The sequence below is a fragment of the Hylaeus anthracinus genome, unplaced genomic scaffold (assembly GCF_026225885.1).
Source record: "Hylaeus anthracinus isolate JK02 unplaced genomic scaffold, UHH_iyHylAnth1.0_haploid 11989, whole genome shotgun sequence".
Taxonomy (NCBI): domain Eukaryota; kingdom Metazoa; phylum Arthropoda; class Insecta; order Hymenoptera; family Colletidae; genus Hylaeus; species Hylaeus anthracinus.
This window is the reverse complement of record NW_026534337.1, coordinates 11,708,194-11,725,402: the sequence shown is the minus strand read 5'-3', so window position 1 is coordinate 11,725,402 and position 17,209 is coordinate 11,708,194. Positions and strand designations below refer to the sequence as shown.

The following is a 17,209-nucleotide window of genomic DNA, read 5'->3' as shown; positions in this document are numbered from 1 at the left end:
CGGAATTCAACAAAGTTGCAAATTCAACAAAGTTGCAAATCGCTTCACACGGAATTCAATAAAGTTGCAAATTCCACAAAGTTGCAAATCGCTCCACACGGAATTCAACAAAGTTGCAAATTCAACAAAGTTGCAAATCACTCCACACGGAATTCAACAAAGTTGTAAATTGCTTCTTTCAGGACTGGAACAATGTTGCAAGTTCAACATTGGAAATGTCGGGTTTTTGCTCCTGGTATCAGGAGAACATGATATGGGAAGAGGTGGCACGAGGAATTCATGGTACGTATGAAATTCTGGCTTGATCTTACTCCTGGTATCAGAAGAACATGATATGCGAAGGGGTGACACGAATCATATTGAAAAAAAAAAATTTAATGGGTAATAATTCGATAATTACCTATCATTACTTCAATGATATGTAAGTGATACATACAGATTAAATAAAAATGTTATATAAATATTGTATATGTTTTTATTACCACACATATTTTATTTTTAATTATATTTAAATTTTTCAAAAAGTAAACCAGAGAAAGTTCAGACGCAGTTCGAAGGATTTTCTCTGGTTTAGATTCTATCAAATAGTTTAAAGCAATTTAAATAACCCGCTACTGTACATATATGTATATATATGCATACACGCGCATGCGTTCTACATTTTAGTTGATGAAACAAATCTAGGCGGCGTTACAAACTTTGTAGCAAGTTTTAATACGAGAGCTTGGTCCCCCTGATGTTAGGTGTGCTATGTGCATACGTGTGCACGGTGTGCGTGCGTATCCTGTTCTTGGCTCGTGTCTTACCGTTTCGAACCTCAAAAATCGTTGGTTTTCGCCGGAATTTCGGACAGTTCTCTGCACGTGAAAATATTCTCGCATAGTAGTAAGTAGATTATCAAAGAGAATGACGATGAATGATCACAGAGTATGCCTGGTACTTCTTCTATCGGTCAGTCTGTTGATTCTATTGGGCCACGTAGCCGGCTCTAAAGTATTACAAATTCGTGGCATACCTAACACGAAAAGTTCGTTGTACTCACCGGAACGCGACTTCCAATGCCTCGACGGAAGCTTGTTGATACCATTTACACGCGTCAACGATGATTATTGCGATTGTGCTGACGGCAGCGATGAGCCAGGTACGCCCGCCTGCGTCAATGGCTCCTTTTACTGCGAAAACACCGGTTACAAACCCCGTTATATACCCTCTACCTGGGTAAACGACGGGGTTTGCGATTGCTGCGACGGTAGCGATGAATATGGTTCAAATAAAGAGTGTCCGAACAATTGCAACGAACTCGGTAAAGAAGCGAGACTAGAACGCCAGAAAGTGGAGGAGTTAGTCAGAGAGGGGAACAAAATAAGAGCTGAGATGATCACCAAAGGCAAACAACTAAAGAACGATCATCAGAGTCGTCTGGTAAAGCTCAGAGCTGATTACGAAGAAGCTGAGCTTATGAAGAAGGAGAAAGAACTGCTGAAGAATCGAGCGGAAGAACAAGAAACTGCTGCTCTGGAAAAATATAAATCAGCTGAACCTGAGCAACCTGCCGCAGAAGAAGGAGAAGAGGAGGAAGAACTGCATGAAACAGAAGCTGAAGACTACTTTAAACTCTTGGATTCTGATAATAGCAATACTGTAACAATCATGGAACTAAAAACTAGAGTAACATTTGACAAAGACAGAGATGGAGTTGTAAGCGAGGAAGAGGCCTTGTATTTCTTGAATAACCAGAAAGAAGTCGATCTTCGAGAATTTATAGACTCTGTTTGGGCAAACATGAAACCCTTCTTAATGTTGGAGCAAGGTTAGCAGAAACGAATTTACAGCTTTAAATTTTCTATTTCAGATTTCGTATTTTAACTAAAATGTTTTTGTAGGTATGTTCAAACCAGGTGAACATAACGAGGAAGAAGAAGGGCAGGAACACGCGGAAGAATTAACGGAGCAGGATAAAGAAGAAGAAGACGACGGTAACGAACCAGAAGAGGTCGCAGATGACGAGCAAGGTAAAGTCCAAGAAAGCGTGGTTCAGTACGATGAAGAAACTCAAGCTGTAGTCGACGAAGCAACGAGTGCTCGAGAGAATTTTCAGACAGCAGAGAGATCGGTGAACGAACTGCAAATGGAAATAAGGAAGCTCGAAGAGAAATTAGATCGCGATTACGGTGTCGAACAGGAATTCGCGTCTCTGGATGGAGAGTGCTTCGAGTACACAGACTTGGAGTATGTGTACACGCTGTGTATATTTGGCAAAACATCGCAAAGATCTAAATCCGGTGGCAACGATATCACGTTGGGTCATTGGTACGATTGGATCGGACCTGAGGGTCAAAAATACTCAAAGATGAAATACGACAGAGGTCTCACCTGTTGGAACGGTCCTGCGCGTACCACTATCGTCAATTTAAGTTGTGGCAAAGAAAATAAACTAGTCTCAGTGACCGAACCTAACCGATGCGAGTACGCTATGGAATTTTCTACACCTGCTCTGTGCAATCTTAGCATAGAGTCTACCGATGCACATGACGAATTGTAAATCTCGTCGTGCGTAAACACGAGATATACAAGGCACTGTGCTACTTCGAAATATAAGGCGTAAAAATTGCAAGGATGAATAACGGCTACGTCGATTCGTCCAGTGTCAGGCATGTTTTTTCAAACAAACATTTTGATGCTTATAACGAACAAGATACGTAAAATAAGTCGAAAATATGAACACTCTCATTTCGAAATAATGCGCGTAGTTATACGTTGCCAGAGTTTCTTCAAATTTATCCGATGTAATCTCGATGATTACGTTTTATCATAGCTGTAGCAATATTTTGAAATTACCAGTACAGGTTACGTGTCCTGTCCGTTATAATATTTAATTTCAAGCATTCGAATACTTTTACGAGTCGCCGCTGCACTTCGTTCGATGATAATGCACGATAAGAAATATTAGCACGGTAAATATTGATTTATTTCTGAGATAAACTTGGGAGAATTTATTAACACTTAATAATGCGCAACGATTAATTTAACGAATTGTCACACTATTGCGAGTAACGCAATTTTTGTTTTTAGCGTTAACGATAAACACATCCGATAAAGCCTCGTTGAATACCTGGTCATCCTTTGAACGTTACGTAACGAGTTTTATCGAACGACGTGTCACGATTAGTTATTTGTCCTTGCATTAAAAATTCCTGGTTGTTTTACTTGAAGTAAATAAGCGAATAAATTTCGCCGCTGATAACACGTTGGCAACAATTAGTGACGAACTCGTGTTTGCTTCGAACGATGGAGAAACTTGTTGAAAGACAATTTAATATCCGTGATATACGTAAATGAAATCGTTGTTACGCCGTCATTGCCAATAATTGTGTCGCCGTTACATACATTCCTGATCTTTTTGTACCAAATAAATTTTTTACTAAGCAATTGGAGGGACACGTTCGGTCTACGTTAATCCACATCGAAAGTAGACACGATGCGAACCGATACGAATCGTGTCTGGTGAAGCATTTCTTTGGAATTCCTAATTGTCACCTGCGTGTGCACGCACGCCTGTGTGTAACGTAGAGATATTATATTAAAAACTGTATCAATCAGTGAGGTATTTTGTAACTGTTTGAAGATATGCTGGGTGTACCGGTGCCTCGACATGCGGGTTCAATAAAGGGAAAGAAAAATTTGTTGTCGAACTGTAATTCACGATGGCAGCTTTATTTACATCAATAACGGGCGATTTGCTCATTTTGTATTATGTGTAATATATATATATATATATATATATATATATATATATATATATATATATATATATATATATTTTTTTTTTTCTTTTAATTATGCGAGTTCTTATAATATTATAGCGATGGTTAACTCGATTTTCTATTTACCTCGTTAATCTAACAATCTACACGATATCTTTTGGAGACTGAGACGTTTACAATCAACTAGAGAACTAAAAAATTAGAGGGGGGAAGATAAGTGTGATATATTACGTTTCCGCGCAGCTTATTCAACCTTACATCCAGTCCATTCCTCGTTACTTCGTTAAGGCACTTAAAAGACTGAAAAGAAGTATCTCGTCTGTCACGAAGTTGTTTACGTGACAAAGACGACACCCTCTATCGTCTTTTCTCACCCCACGATGATCGCTTTCTTCTATCAACTTACACAATGAAGAGCTCCACTATTCGTTTGATTCCAACATAGAAAAATCAAAGAAGAGCCCAACTCGATGGTCTCATTGCCCTTTCGATTATTCGCGATCGATAACGTTGAGCACTTCCAAAGTGTAAGCCGTGTCCCTGTACGTTGTTTTCTATGTACTTTTGGCGCTGCCATTAACTTTATTATTTTACAGAGAGCCACGACTGAAATCGGGCAGCTCTTAATATTTTCAAGCGCCGATTATACCCGCTCGTATCGTGTACATTCGTGAAAATAAACAAGAAACATTAACGGACAGTAAAGTTTTTCTGTCGATTTCGATAGAAAGTACTGAATCCATATGGAAAGGCAGCATTTTCGAATGATAACCTCAACGCGTCTCAAGATATGAACGATTCCGAACATTTTGCGTTTCTAACGTACCCTTTGGCCGCTTCACAGATATCCATTAATAGTAATTTCTCTCTCTTTCGTTATCTTTTCGTTCGCGATCGTGTTAACTTTGCAACGGAGGTTTCCACTTTGTATATTTACATAATGGAATGAAACACAACATTTACTCGCGTCCCTAAGCTACTGTACAACAAGTTCCACGAAACGCTAGGCTTCTACGCTAGAAGAATTTTCGTAAGCACGTCGAGGCTTACAAACTGTTTTGTTCTTACGAATTCGTAAGTGCGACACCTAATACTGGATTCAGGTGCGATCCGGTAATCTCTCTCTATAGTAGGCGATTTTTGTTACTAACAAAACAAAAACAGACGGCAATGAAAACAATTAAATAAAATACGATTTTCACGATTACTTTACAGGTAACGGTTTAAACGAGTTCGTTTTTGAAACCGATTACGCCGAACTTAAAAATTTCTTACGATAGTCGATTTACTTTTCAAGTTCTTCTTTTACGGCGATTAAACGAACAAATTTTGTATGAAAAAATATTATAAAAAGTTTTGGAAAATTACGTTATTGTCCTGCTGATCAATCGAACAATTTCGGTCTCTTGTGTCTTCATCATCCTCAGCTTGTTCTCAGCTACAAATAAAATATATATAAAATAGTTCGCTAAGAAAAGGTGTTGCGTTATCCTGATCGGTGTTTAAACAGATGATCGATACTCTCGAGCACTTTCGGCTCGCTCTCTTTCAGCTTTCTTCCTCGATTCGATCGGCCGAAACGTATTTGGATAAACGAATAATCGGTTAACGAGTGTGTGCGAGGTGAAACGTACAGCAGCTCATTTTCCGAGTTTCTCGAACATGATCAATTTCTCTTTAAAGCTTTTAGTGTCGGTAGACACTTCCGATATATTTCCATTGAGCATGTTCTGCAAATCCTCGTCATTCTTGCTGACGAGAAGATTGTCGAAGATCATCTTGTTGTCCTCTTGCTTTGCGATCGGGGAGGTAGGTTGCGAGCTGGTGATCTGCTTCTTTTTTGGATAAATCACAGAACTTCGTTGGTTGTTGCCGTTATCGGCCATTCTGGTAACTATCGTAATGGCTAAGAGTTGGTGAATGTCGATGTTCTCCTTTGATTCGGACGTCTGCCGCCAGTAGAACTTGTCTGGCGAGATTAACGACTTGGAATCTTCTGTTCCATCGGCGGCAGAGATTTGCTCAGAGTCCGGTGACATCGTGTTCTTGTTGGCCCAAGAGTCCTGCGAAAACGAAGTTTTATTAGTTGAACGCGAAATATAATTTCCACTAGAACACTCTAATAAATAAACAGCTGCTGACAAAACCATGCTACTCACGTTCTTTTCACGTTTGTCCAGAACACCGTCCGCCAGTTCCTCTTGTTTTCTCTCCTGGTCCAAGTCTCTCTCCAAACTGTCGAGAGTCTCGGTGCTCTCGGAGGATTTGTTCCTTCTCTCCGAGTCCAGGGTATCCGTGCTACCGAGCTCCGAGCTCTCCGACGATTTCTGTAGCCTAGACGGTTTCCTGACCGGCATCGGTCTCTTTTCCTCTTCCTGATCATCCACCGGCACGATGTCTACGAAACTGGTACTCGGTATTCTTTTCGGTGTCCTCCTGATCCTTCTGTTCTCCAGCCTGTCGTCCAGTTCCAAGTTATCGGAGCTCTCCGAGGACATTCTCTTCGACGACCTTCTGCAACATTTACCGAAGTCTCTGTTCTCTTCCACGTCTTTCGTCTCGCTGACCTCGATCATTTCGAAACTCTCCGATGATTTGGAGATGCTCTTCGATAACCTCCTTCCCCTGGCCAAGTTGATGTCCGAAATGCTGCTCCTCTTCTGCAGTTCTTGTGCGGTGGTGGTGTCCGTGCCTGTCTTAGCTTGCTCCAGAATCTCGAAGTTCTCCGAGGATTTGGATATATTTTTGGAAGTTCTGCGTGCGCGAAACTCGAAACTGCTTCTTCTGCGCTCGATGGACTCGTCGCTGGTCAACACCTCTATGGCTTCCAGACTGTCGGAGGACTTGGAGACACGGTCGGTGGATTTCGAGATCGGATTCAGCAACCTTCGAATCACTGGTTTCGATTCCTCGTACTCCGTTAACTTGTCGAAACCCTCGGACGATTTGGAGAACCAACAGGAGGTCGCTTCCAGGCTGTCCGGAGATTTCGACAATCGATTAGAGGATCTCCTGCGAGGTAGGTTGGCCTCCAGCTCCTCGAAGAGTTCCGAACCCTTCGGTATTCGATTCGACGATTTCCTCGCGACAGATCGGACCTCTGGCTGCTCCTCGTTCGTTTCCACGCTCGTTCTAGACGCGTTCAAATTATCCAGACTGTCCGGAGACAAGGAAGCCACGCTGCTAGATGGCTTCCTCGGCAGCTTCGATTCCAATTCCTCGAAGATGTCCGACGTTCGCGACAATCGACTCGAGGATTTTCTAGCGACGGATACGTTCTTCGACTCCGTAGGCGAAGACGCGACGCTGCTCGTACCGGCAGGTAACGGGTCCAGACTGTCCAACGAGTCCTCCGCGATGGTCGTAATCGTCGATGTAGGTGTGTTCGCGACCTGAGGTGCTGCGCGCCTCGGAGGCCTCCGGTTCTTAGGTCGCACCGAGATCCGGTGATGGGCCGCTGTATGATTCAAGCTCGCACTTTCTAGTTGCGCTGTTTAACAAACAGAACCACCTTTTAGCATTCTATTCGGTATCATTTATCGAAACGGGAAAGATAGACTATCGAGCAATCTTCGGAAGCCACGCGCGTTGCAATCGAATTTACAGGGATTCTTTTTCTTGCGTTCTTGCTCGGACACGTTATGGGAACGCGGTGTTGAAATGATTCACGAGACGGTACTCACGTAAGTCTTCTTTGGCCACGTGTGCAACTCGGTCGGTCGTGTCCTTTGGCGATCTTGAGTTCTGAAAAAAGATTCGTGGCACGTTTAATTAACTTCGACGAGGTTCATCCTCGGATTACCAGTTCACGTGTAGATCGGTGTTACGTTGCCAACGAGTCGTCTAGATTTACAAGAGCATTGGACGAATTACTCGCGACATTGTTTACGGGCTTTCGATTGACGCGTGCAAAGTGCCGGCTATAACGGTATTAACCGCTATCGGGACGAGCGAGTGCGGCCAGTTAACCGTGATCGTTCGGAACCGGTTGCAGGTGTCGTCTCGAAAGACACTTCTTCGCCATGAAAACGTTTCGTTTGTGCTACCGTGCTCCCCGCGACTCACAACCGGTCCTTATTATCGCTCGAAGCGTAAACGCGCGGCGAACAGCTCCAATTCCCGTCGTTAAAGCCCGCCGAAGAAATCTAGGCAATCTAGCGCGAATAAACTCGGAAAGGTTCTCGGTCTACGATGCGAGCGATTCATTACGGCCCGATTGCCACGATCGCTTTAACGCAACGCAACATTAGAAAGCATAAATTTCAAATTAGGATACGTTTTTTTTTATCTTCCATCATGTTCCAGGGGAGTTTAAAAGTAAAACTCCGACGAAATTATTCTAGGATAGAATCGTAAGCGTAGATATATTTACGTATACGCGTCTTGTACACCGATACAATCGCGGTTCCTTGGTGGATCGATTACCTCGATCGTCTCTTCGATCCGTGGGGTCGCCTCTTTGATAATCGGCGGAATCCTCTGCCTCGCTTCCGGCTTGGAACGTGGTCGATCCTCGAGCCTGCACGAAGGCCTGACGAATCCAGTCGACTCATCCTCCGCTTTATCCTACCATTTCATGGACACATCCAATAGTGCTCGTAAACAACTCGTAGCGTGCCACGCGTCGATTTAAAGCAGCCGCGTGACTTTATCAAACACGACGCCGTGTTCTTGCGTTACGAACCAATAGCGAATCATTCTATCGCGTTAAATGTACGTATTTATTTAGCTTTCAAACTCGCAGGATCAGATCGATTACCTCGATCGCGTCCACGGCTCGTACGGGTTGTTCTTTCTTAGCCGGAGGAATCATCCGTCTGCTCTCCGGCTTCGACCTCGATCGATCCTCCGTTTTGCGCGCCGACCTTATCGATTCGAACGCCTTGTCCACGACGACCTTGTCCTTCCATACAGATTCGCGTAACGCTTTATTACGCAAGTATCGAGGGTGATTCGCTAATCCGTGAACATTTTATGTCGCCAAAGCTCGTTACGCGAGTTACACGAGAAAACTACAACAACGTGATGTCGCGTCAAATGGAATAAAATGGCAAACGCGCCGCATAAAAATGCCCACGGATTCGCGAATAGATCTAAATAGAGACAACGGTCGCGATTACTCGACTATCAAGGAGTTCCAACCCCCCTGTGATCGATTACCTCGATCGCGTGATCCTCCGCCTCTTTCCTGATCGCGATCTTTTGGCCCGTTTCCGGTTTCGGCCTCGACCGATCCTCGAACTTGCAGATGCGTCTGATCGGCCCTGGAATCTCGTATTCGACCTTCTCCTTGCATCCGTACACCCCGATACTGATCTTTGCCGTGGTCTGGACACTCGAGAAGCTCTTGCATCGCGCGCTATCCTGCTTGGTCCTGTCGATCAATCGTCTTCTCTCCACCGGGTTCAGGTTCAGCTGTTCGATTATCGCGCGTATGTTCGAGGAGATGCTGCCCTCGCGGTGTGACACCACCATGATGTCGGCGCGATCGATCCTCTCACCTCGATTCTGACGCGTTTACGCGAAACACCGAGGATCGATCGATCCCTCCTTGGCTGCAGAGATTTCGGAATTGTCGCGAGATCAACGACATAGAGCCACGGGAACTCGGGTTTCACCGATCGCGAAATCCCTGCAAGTGTTTCAACAACGAATTCAAGCGATGGATCCTACGATCGAGCTCTTGCAACGTCCTCGGGACGTTAAGAAAACTTGGAAATTATTCTGCTAGACACAGGTTTGTTAAATAAAGGATTTTCGGGTAACACGAAGTTCAAAACTATTCTGTCAATTCGTCGACACGATGATACCTCTAGTTAACGGTATACCTTCCTTTTTTCCCCCTCTTCCTTTCTCTGTTCTACCGTGCCCCACGTTTCAGTCCCTCGCAGAACAATTGCGTTCGTTTCTATTATAATTGCGTTAACGATTCCCGACCATTCTCGCTTACCCACTTTTACGGCGGTTAACGTCTCTATCGCTTTTCTCAGGATTTCACGCGCGTCTTCGCCTCGTCCTTCTTTCCTTTTCTCCTTTTTCTCACGCGACCTTCTATCCTCTCGACGAAATCGCGAGCTCGATTTCGATCGCTCGCGAGCGCGATAAGCAGCCGCGGAGAACAGTCACGGACACAATGCGTACAATGCGTATCTCGTCGAGCGGAGAAACCGCGTTCTTACGCTGAAACGATAGATAAGGTACGCTGCACGCTTGGGGATTTTCAATTCAAGAGAAATCCTTTGTAATTTAGAGACCGGGTATGTCCTCTGATGCTGTTCGCGAGTAGCTGCGTTGGCAAGAAAGCGAAATAAGTAACTATCGTACGTTAAATCGAAAGAAGAGTTGACCGACGCGATTACGCAAACGGCAGGAAAAAGTACTCGAAGCAACGAATATCTCATAGGATCGAGCGATCGTTGAACGTGCCCCAAGGTTTCGGAGGCGACGTCTTCGATGATCGGTCGCTCGGTCAGCGAACGTTTCTCAAGCAAGAACCGGGCCAAAGACGTGCCCACGTCGATCGCCCACGATGTTTACTCAATACTCTCCACGAATCCTTCACGACTGAGAGATGCGCGTGTTGCTTGTAGTCGCAAAGTCGGTCATTGCGACGCGAATCGGTCGAGCGGGTACGACGAGCAATCGCTAAAAACAGAAGGTCCTCGAATTTACTCCGAGAAGGATCGAATGCTAACAATTTCATTTCGCTCGAATCGATAACCAGTTTCAAGCGAGAACGAGATCGAACGCGACTTTTGACCGAATGTTCGAGTTGTGACGCTTGTTCAAACGTATTCCAATTTCCAACGCTCGCTTCTGCGCGCGCAACACCTTCGATTATTGCAAAATCCCTGGGTGGTGTTTCTGTAGACGGTCACACCTATCCTACCACCTGTACAAGATCTGTCCGCTAGCATTCCAACCGGATACGTACGTAGGATACCCAGCGGAAATTGCGAAACATAATAATTTTCCACGAGAGAAGAGAAAGTGACGTCGACACACCGCCAAGGAGAAGAAAACTCGACCGGGTTGCACAATCGACGTCGCGCGACGTCGAACGACGCGCAAGTGGAACGTTGGGGTCGTTAGTACGATTGCAATTACCGTTCTTTATTTTCATAAATAATCTTACGTTTCCAATCTGGTGTAATCCTTTGCGTTTCAATGTATCCGATAGCAACCAAACTTGTGTCAACGATGTTGACTCGGACGTAACTACGTTACGTTAGAAATGTTTACGTCAATTTCCACAAAGGTAGAATCAGACGTTTATAAGAAACCCTATCCGTCCGCGTATTTACTCGTTTCGTTCCACCGTGCGACGTCTCGACCAGGGGAACGGGTCGGCGAGCCAATTTCCGAGCGGACGTTGGTTACTCGAACGGAAAATTACCCGAGAAATCGGTCGATTCCAGCCAATGAAAAATCTAAACTGTTATGAATCAGCTAACGAAACAAATTGGCAACGTGTCTGGGCAAGTTACCTTTTTCGCGGATCGAGTGAATCACCGGTTTCGTTTTTGCGGGCGTCTTTATCCGGCGCCATACACGGATCAAACTTTCAACTTTGCTCGGCTCGTTCGCACTGTTCTCCGACAGATTTTTCATTTTCGTTCCCTTGGACACGAGTTGACTGTCCAACCTGTAGGAGTAATCCTGTCGGCACGAGTGCGACAAGGTATTAGGTTGTCTCAAAAGTGTCTTTCGCTTGATTAATAAGTAATACATGCACAATATTTTATGTTTTATGTTACATTACTGAATTGTGCACGATTCATTTTGCTCCATTACTGTTACAACGTGAATATCTATGAAATTAGATTGTCTATTTATATAAACACGACCACATCAAATAATTGAGTGCAACTCGCGAAAGAAAGTTTCGGGACAACCTAACTATTTTTTACTTCGTAAATCAAGCCACTCGACGACCGCAGTCATGAAAATTCGTAGTTTGGGAGATTATCGATCAAACGTATCCCCGCCAGTTTCTTGTCGTCGTCCGATCGTTAGGAGAATGATTCACTGGCCGGTCGACGCGTTATCCTTATCACGATTGAAATTCAGAGATGAAAGAACGAAATGGAGTTTCGATGTTCCTTTAATGAACTCGATTACGGCGCGTTCGGATTAGGTGCGAGCAGCAAGCGCGGCAGAACATGCCACGTCGATCGTTGTAGCCGACAGTTAGAACGAATATTAAGACAATTTCTTCCTTAGGCAGAAGAAGGGTGACTGAACTCGCGAGAACGTTCGACGGACTGCGTCTGTCTGTACATGTGAGAAAATGTGATTGAACTAAATGGATAATGATTGGAAGGATAGTTTGCTTGTAAAAATATATTCGACTTAACTATGTATTTGTCTCGACAAGCCAAGATTGTAGGACCTTTTTCGAGCTACGAGTTCAATCTTCTTCGGTATACTAATTTCTGTAATGGTGGTCAAACAAAAATGGAACTATTCGATTAAAGACAAATTCGAGAAGAAGTTTCGGTCTTGATTTGATCGCGAGGCGGATAGAAACAGCGAATAGGTCGTAGTCGCGATTAGATCGACCTCTAGACGCATCAGTGCTCCGCATCGCCGTGCAGAAATCGGATCGAGTACCGTGAACGCGATCAAGATCGATTTCCACGTTGCTCGCGATCCAGAGCCTGTCGTCCGTCTCCCTGGCAATTGGCCAGCACGTTGTATCTTATTGTGCCATCATACTCAATTTGCTTTATTGCTCACCGTTACTTTTGCTCACGCGGCTCTCGAGAGTCCACGCGATAACGAACGTTTCCCTTTCCCTCCGTTGTTCCTCGCTCGGGATCGTTTATCGGTTGAGGGCGATGTCTGATCGTTCGGTCCTCGAGATTTTAGAAATTTCACGCGTTCAACGAGTCAATTACCGTGGATTGGTTTGCGACTGCACGGACCAGAACTTTCACGGACGTGGAAAGCAAAACAAATCGAACAAATTGCCAGATCGAAATGGAAACCGATATCGTTACGATGATCCTGCTGCAAGTGTTTCGTTAACGAACGCGCCACGCCGTAAACCTCGCTTTCTATCGACCGATCAAACGTTCCAGAGGAATTCTGTTCATAGCTGGTGAAAGTGTATCGATTTTTAACGACTGTTCGATGAACTAAATAAACAGAAGCGTAACGATAGTCGTGGCATTCGCTTTAAAAAGAATCATGAAAATTGCCGACACGCATCCCGTGTGTCGAGTGAACGCTATCGATGGAACTATGTTCTGTCAACGACTCCTTTCAGCGACGAGATACGAGCGAGCTGCGTGTCAGCAGGATGTTGGAAATCTGGCACGCCACGTCGAGTGCCGTGCTCGCGTTTCCGTGGCATTGTCGTAAAACACGTAGGGAGGAACGGAGAGGAAAAAATATACGCGGAAAGAGAGAGGAACCGTGGCGGTAGGGGAAAATGATCCGTGAGTCGCGCGAAAATGCATCCACCGCGACGAATCGGGAACGCGAACGCCGGACGCGATAGTTTCACTGTGATTTTTTCGTTGCTTTTCCTTTGAAACGCCCGCGCCGACCGTTGAAACCGATGGTATTGTTTTGTAAACACGGCAGAACTTCGGTTGCTCCTTCTCCTATTAGTTCGAGATAGAAAAGATACTCGAGGTGAACGGAGTTACCGTACCGCAAATGTAAAGATGAACCGGAAGTAGGTGACACCGCGAGAACAACGTGAAAAGAAATGGGTTAAATTCGCGAGCTGGCGTTTAGCGCGAGAGTACCGCGAGTACGTGTCTCCTTCTTCTCTTTCATCTGCGACCTCGGTCACGCTGCTAGCGCGTCCTCAAGAACTCGTTTCGAGCGAAAGAGAACTCGCTTCGCGAAGCGACACAGACGGAATACGATTCGAGGTTCGCCTAGTTCTCACGACGAGCGTTTCGTCACATCGCTCGGCTAATTGCGCGCCCCAAGACCGGATTTCATCGACCAAACACCGATAAACGTCGCCTCGTTACGTTCATGTTGGTATATACAACACGCATTTCAACATACGCGCCACTTCAAACGGTATGCAAACAAGTCGAAAAACGTTTGGCCTTTTCGACCTACGCTCTCTTGACATTTTCCCAACCTACCATCGCGAAAAACCTTCGCGAGGAGAGCAGTAACGGCATCACCGACCACTCTCTAAACGAAACAGTCCTTTTCGTTTCTCGAATCGTGTCAAGTCATAGAGTCGACGGAGTGGATGAAATTCCTTTAGAAGAAAGATCTCAGGGATACGGTAACGCGAGATTCGTTGTTGCTCCGCGAGATCCAACGTCCGGCGACAAGTTTTCGATTTCAACCTCGAGTCTGAGCAACGAACGGCTCGTTTTTCCGACTCGCATCGACGACTTCGTCGCGAGAAATCGGGTGAAATGAACGCAAAGGGTTGCATGAATGACATTTCGAACGAATCCGGTTGATGACAAAATTTCTCTCGATTTCCTGGTCTGATTTTTGCGATCGAATAAGGAAATTTCAAGCGAGCGCCGAGCAGTGCAGACGTAGAACGAATTCGTTCGCTATGGCCTGTTCTCGTAACGTGCGCCGTTAGTTGAACAATGTTAGGAATCACTGGTTCAAACGGATACAAAAAATTGGTTGTTCGTAAATGTGGGTAAAAAAGGAGGAAGAGCCGAGAAGAGGCCGTTCCGTCGAGTGCTCGCGTGTTCTGAAGCGAAAGAAGAGGAAGTACAACGAATGAAGGAAGCATGCTAATTTCCATCGTTGGCTCGTACCGACATCGAGAGTCGTTTATCTGTCTTGGGATTGACCGATCGACTCGGTCTGATTGCCAAATGCGGCGAACCCTCTGCTCCACGCCGCTGAACGCAACGATACTCGATCGCAACCGTTGCGCAGAGTAAATCTCTAGCAAAAATTGCAATGCAATGCAAATTATACGCAATTGTCGCGTCGACGGATCTCGAAAAGACTTTGAAAACTTCGATTAACCGATAATTTCCTGATCTTATCATCCGTGTGTGCATCAAAAAATTAACGCCTTGCCGACGATGTCTAGATACACGATACATGTTTTTGCAAAACCCGAGACAAACGTTATCGAGAGTTTAACGTTAATTGGATATCTCGAAATCATGTGATTTGTATTAAAACGCGAGATACTAATCTAAAGATCGATACTTTTTTTCCAGATGAGACGTGAACAAAACTGTAATTACTTTAAGATAAACCAATAATATTCTATTATACAACTTTTAAAACAATTATTTTCCTTTATCTTCTTACCTCGTTAATCGCGCTGAAATTTCTAAATCTAGTTTCAATATACTCGAATATATGCCTGTAAGAGACTACATTTCGTTTTCGAAATGGAGCGACAAGCGTTATTCACACTTTCCTACGCGTTTCCTCGTAACCACGGGTAAATTTCACTCGTATACACGGTGGTCCACCGAGGAACGAATATGTTTCACGAAACTTAGACACGATCACTGCTCTTCGAACGTCGAATGAACTTGCCGATCGGAACACCCGGAATGGTTCGACTTCCGAATAGTCATGGAACGATCCGCGCGGAGCACGACTGTTCACTGTTTACGCGGAGAATCGGCTCGAAGGACTGTCGAGAGCGGGATCGTTGCGTGTCGGTCTACGGAAACCGCTAGCTTCGACTACGAACCATCTCGACCTTCGGTCGCAGCGATCGATCACATAGTACGCGCTTATGGTCGAAGCCTAGCGGGAAGCCTTTCCGCGAGAAGCCAGGTGAGAGAAGGAAGGGCGGATAAACGACGACCAGCGAGCACGAACACGTGTCGCGTGCGGAAAACGCGCCGTCGTACTGGCGAGCCGCACTGGCCAATTCTTCCTCCTCGGCTAGTTGACTTTCAACGGGTAGAAGTGGCAATGGCAGCTGGTGACGGTAGCGGGCAGGTGACAGGGACGTAATCGCGCGATCAGGAACCACACGAACGATCCGATAACACGGCCAGGTATTAACGGCCGATTCCGCGATTCCGTTCAGATCAAAGTCTCGCGGTGCTTGACTCTACGCCGCTGGCCGCTATCGCATCGACCAAGTTTCCAAGCGCTAAGAATCGAAGCATCGGCTCCAAGGCGTGCAGGAGCGCGAAGCAAATCCTGTCCCGATACGCCACTGAAGACTAATGACCCCTGACAAGAGAAAGACAGGAACGACGTACGATCGAGGAGAGTGATCTATGAGGAATCGGACAAGTTGCGGTAACGGTGCTACCAATCTTGCTGCCTGCCAGCTGTTCGCTTCAGCACCAACCACGAATACTCCCCCGATCCCCTCCACTTCATCCTCTTACCTAGACATTCGCCACGTTCCGACAAAACGTTTCGACACCGCGAAAACGTAGCAGAGCAGCGCCGGCGGCGTCCTTTTTCGCCGAATACACGTTGCTTTCTAAAAACCGAGTCTCTCGACGGCGATCGACGCTTCTTGAACGCGTTCGCGCTCGATCGGGATACATCTCGCCGCTCTATATTCCTCGAGCAGCTTTCGTTCTCCGACATACCCGCTGACCTATCGCAACCTCTCTCTTCCTTTCGTGATCCGTCGAGCCGTGTCTCCGAGCTCGAAATAACCATTTTTTTTAATCCCGTAAACCGATACACTATTCTATTCGAATAAAACTTTCCTCGTCTCTCGTTTTTTTCAACATCCGACAAACAGGAAGACCTTCGCGGACGGTGGTTCGGAGTTTCGGGTTGCGCGGAACGGTTCCGTAATACTAAACGCGCCGTATCGTCGGTGAAACCGCCAGGAATTTCGGAATATCTTGTCGCAACAACGAGTCGTGACGAGCCTTTACAAAATTTCGACGACGGAACGCTAGACGCAAAGCAACGTAGGCGAGGTGGAAACGTTGAAATTCGAGGGAACCTCGCGAGACGTGCTCGTCGACTTTTCCCCGTCGAGTAGACGAGCGGCCAGGCATACCAATTTATCTGACAAACGGAGGAGTTAGGTTTTATTCGCCGCCGCTAACGGTACAGTCCTCCGGCAAGGATCTGCAAGGATTCTTTGGCCTTGCTGGCATTCCGCGACGAAAGCAACGCCGTGCGATAAATGCCACGCAAATACCAAACTGGCTCGCTGACGCTCCGCTAGGACATGATCACGTGCAAATGTCAAAAGCCGTGCACGCCGATAGGCGCAACAACCTCCTGTAAATCTTACGACGATTATCTCGTCGGGTTGAAACACGATCGAACGGGATCATTACGAGACATTAATAATTGCATTTTTCCGAACGAGATTTATACCGATTGCTGCGTAGAACTCGCGAGTGTGTTAACGTCTGGGAAAATATTTAAGCGAGTACAAAGAAGCAGAAGAATTTAGCGTGTCTGATAACCAGATGCGCTTCAAGTAGAGGAGAGGAAACGTCGGTGATCAGACGCTCGGTCGCGCCGAACCACGCGTTTAA

The 17,209-nt window shown here is 45.6% G+C and overlaps 2 protein-coding genes across 7 annotated transcripts in view; one reads left to right on the top strand and one right to left on the bottom strand.

Moving 5' to 3' along the window:
* Window positions 1–717: 717 nt before the first annotated feature.
* LOC128887774 (glucosidase 2 subunit beta) lies at window positions 718–3,599 on the top strand. Its single transcript, XM_054144090.1, has 2 exons — window positions 718–1,810; window positions 1,884–3,599. Exons 1-2 carry the CDS (start codon window positions 907–909, stop codon window positions 2,540–2,542), a joined length of 1,563 nt encoding a protein of 520 aa, XP_054000065.1. The 5' UTR covers window positions 718–906; the 3' UTR covers window positions 2,543–3,599.
* An 8-nt stretch (window positions 3,600–3,607) lies between these two features.
* The window catches only part of LOC128887771 (nucleolar and coiled-body phosphoprotein 1-like), a 60,672-nt gene continuing 47,070 nt past the window's right edge, over window positions 3,608–17,209 (bottom strand). For 5 of the 6 annotated variants that reach the window (XM_054144083.1, XM_054144081.1, XM_054144082.1 and 2 more), the window contains 3 exons: window positions 7,448–7,508; window positions 5,924–7,254; window positions 3,608–5,827 (listed from right to left, as the gene is read on the bottom strand). In XM_054144083.1, coding sequence (XP_054000058.1) covers window positions 5,405–5,827; window positions 5,924–7,254; window positions 7,448–7,508 — 1,815 coding nt within the window. In that variant the 3' untranslated portion in view covers window positions 3,608–5,404. Of the gene's footprint in view, window positions 5,828–5,923; window positions 7,255–7,447; window positions 7,509–8,189; window positions 8,331–8,523; window positions 8,668–8,924; window positions 9,397–15,035; window positions 15,460–17,209 lie in introns of those variants that run through there. The other variant, XM_054144087.1, reaches the window with a different exon arrangement.

Coding starts and splice junctions, on each gene's coding strand:
- LOC128887774 (XM_054144090.1), top strand. CDS start 907: ATGACGATGAATGATCACAGAGTATGCCTGGTACTTCTTCTATCGGTC. Junction 1,811..1,883: donor CTTCTTAATGTTGGAGCAAG/GTTAGCAGAAAC, acceptor ATGTTTTTGTAG/GTATGTTCAAACCAGGTGAA.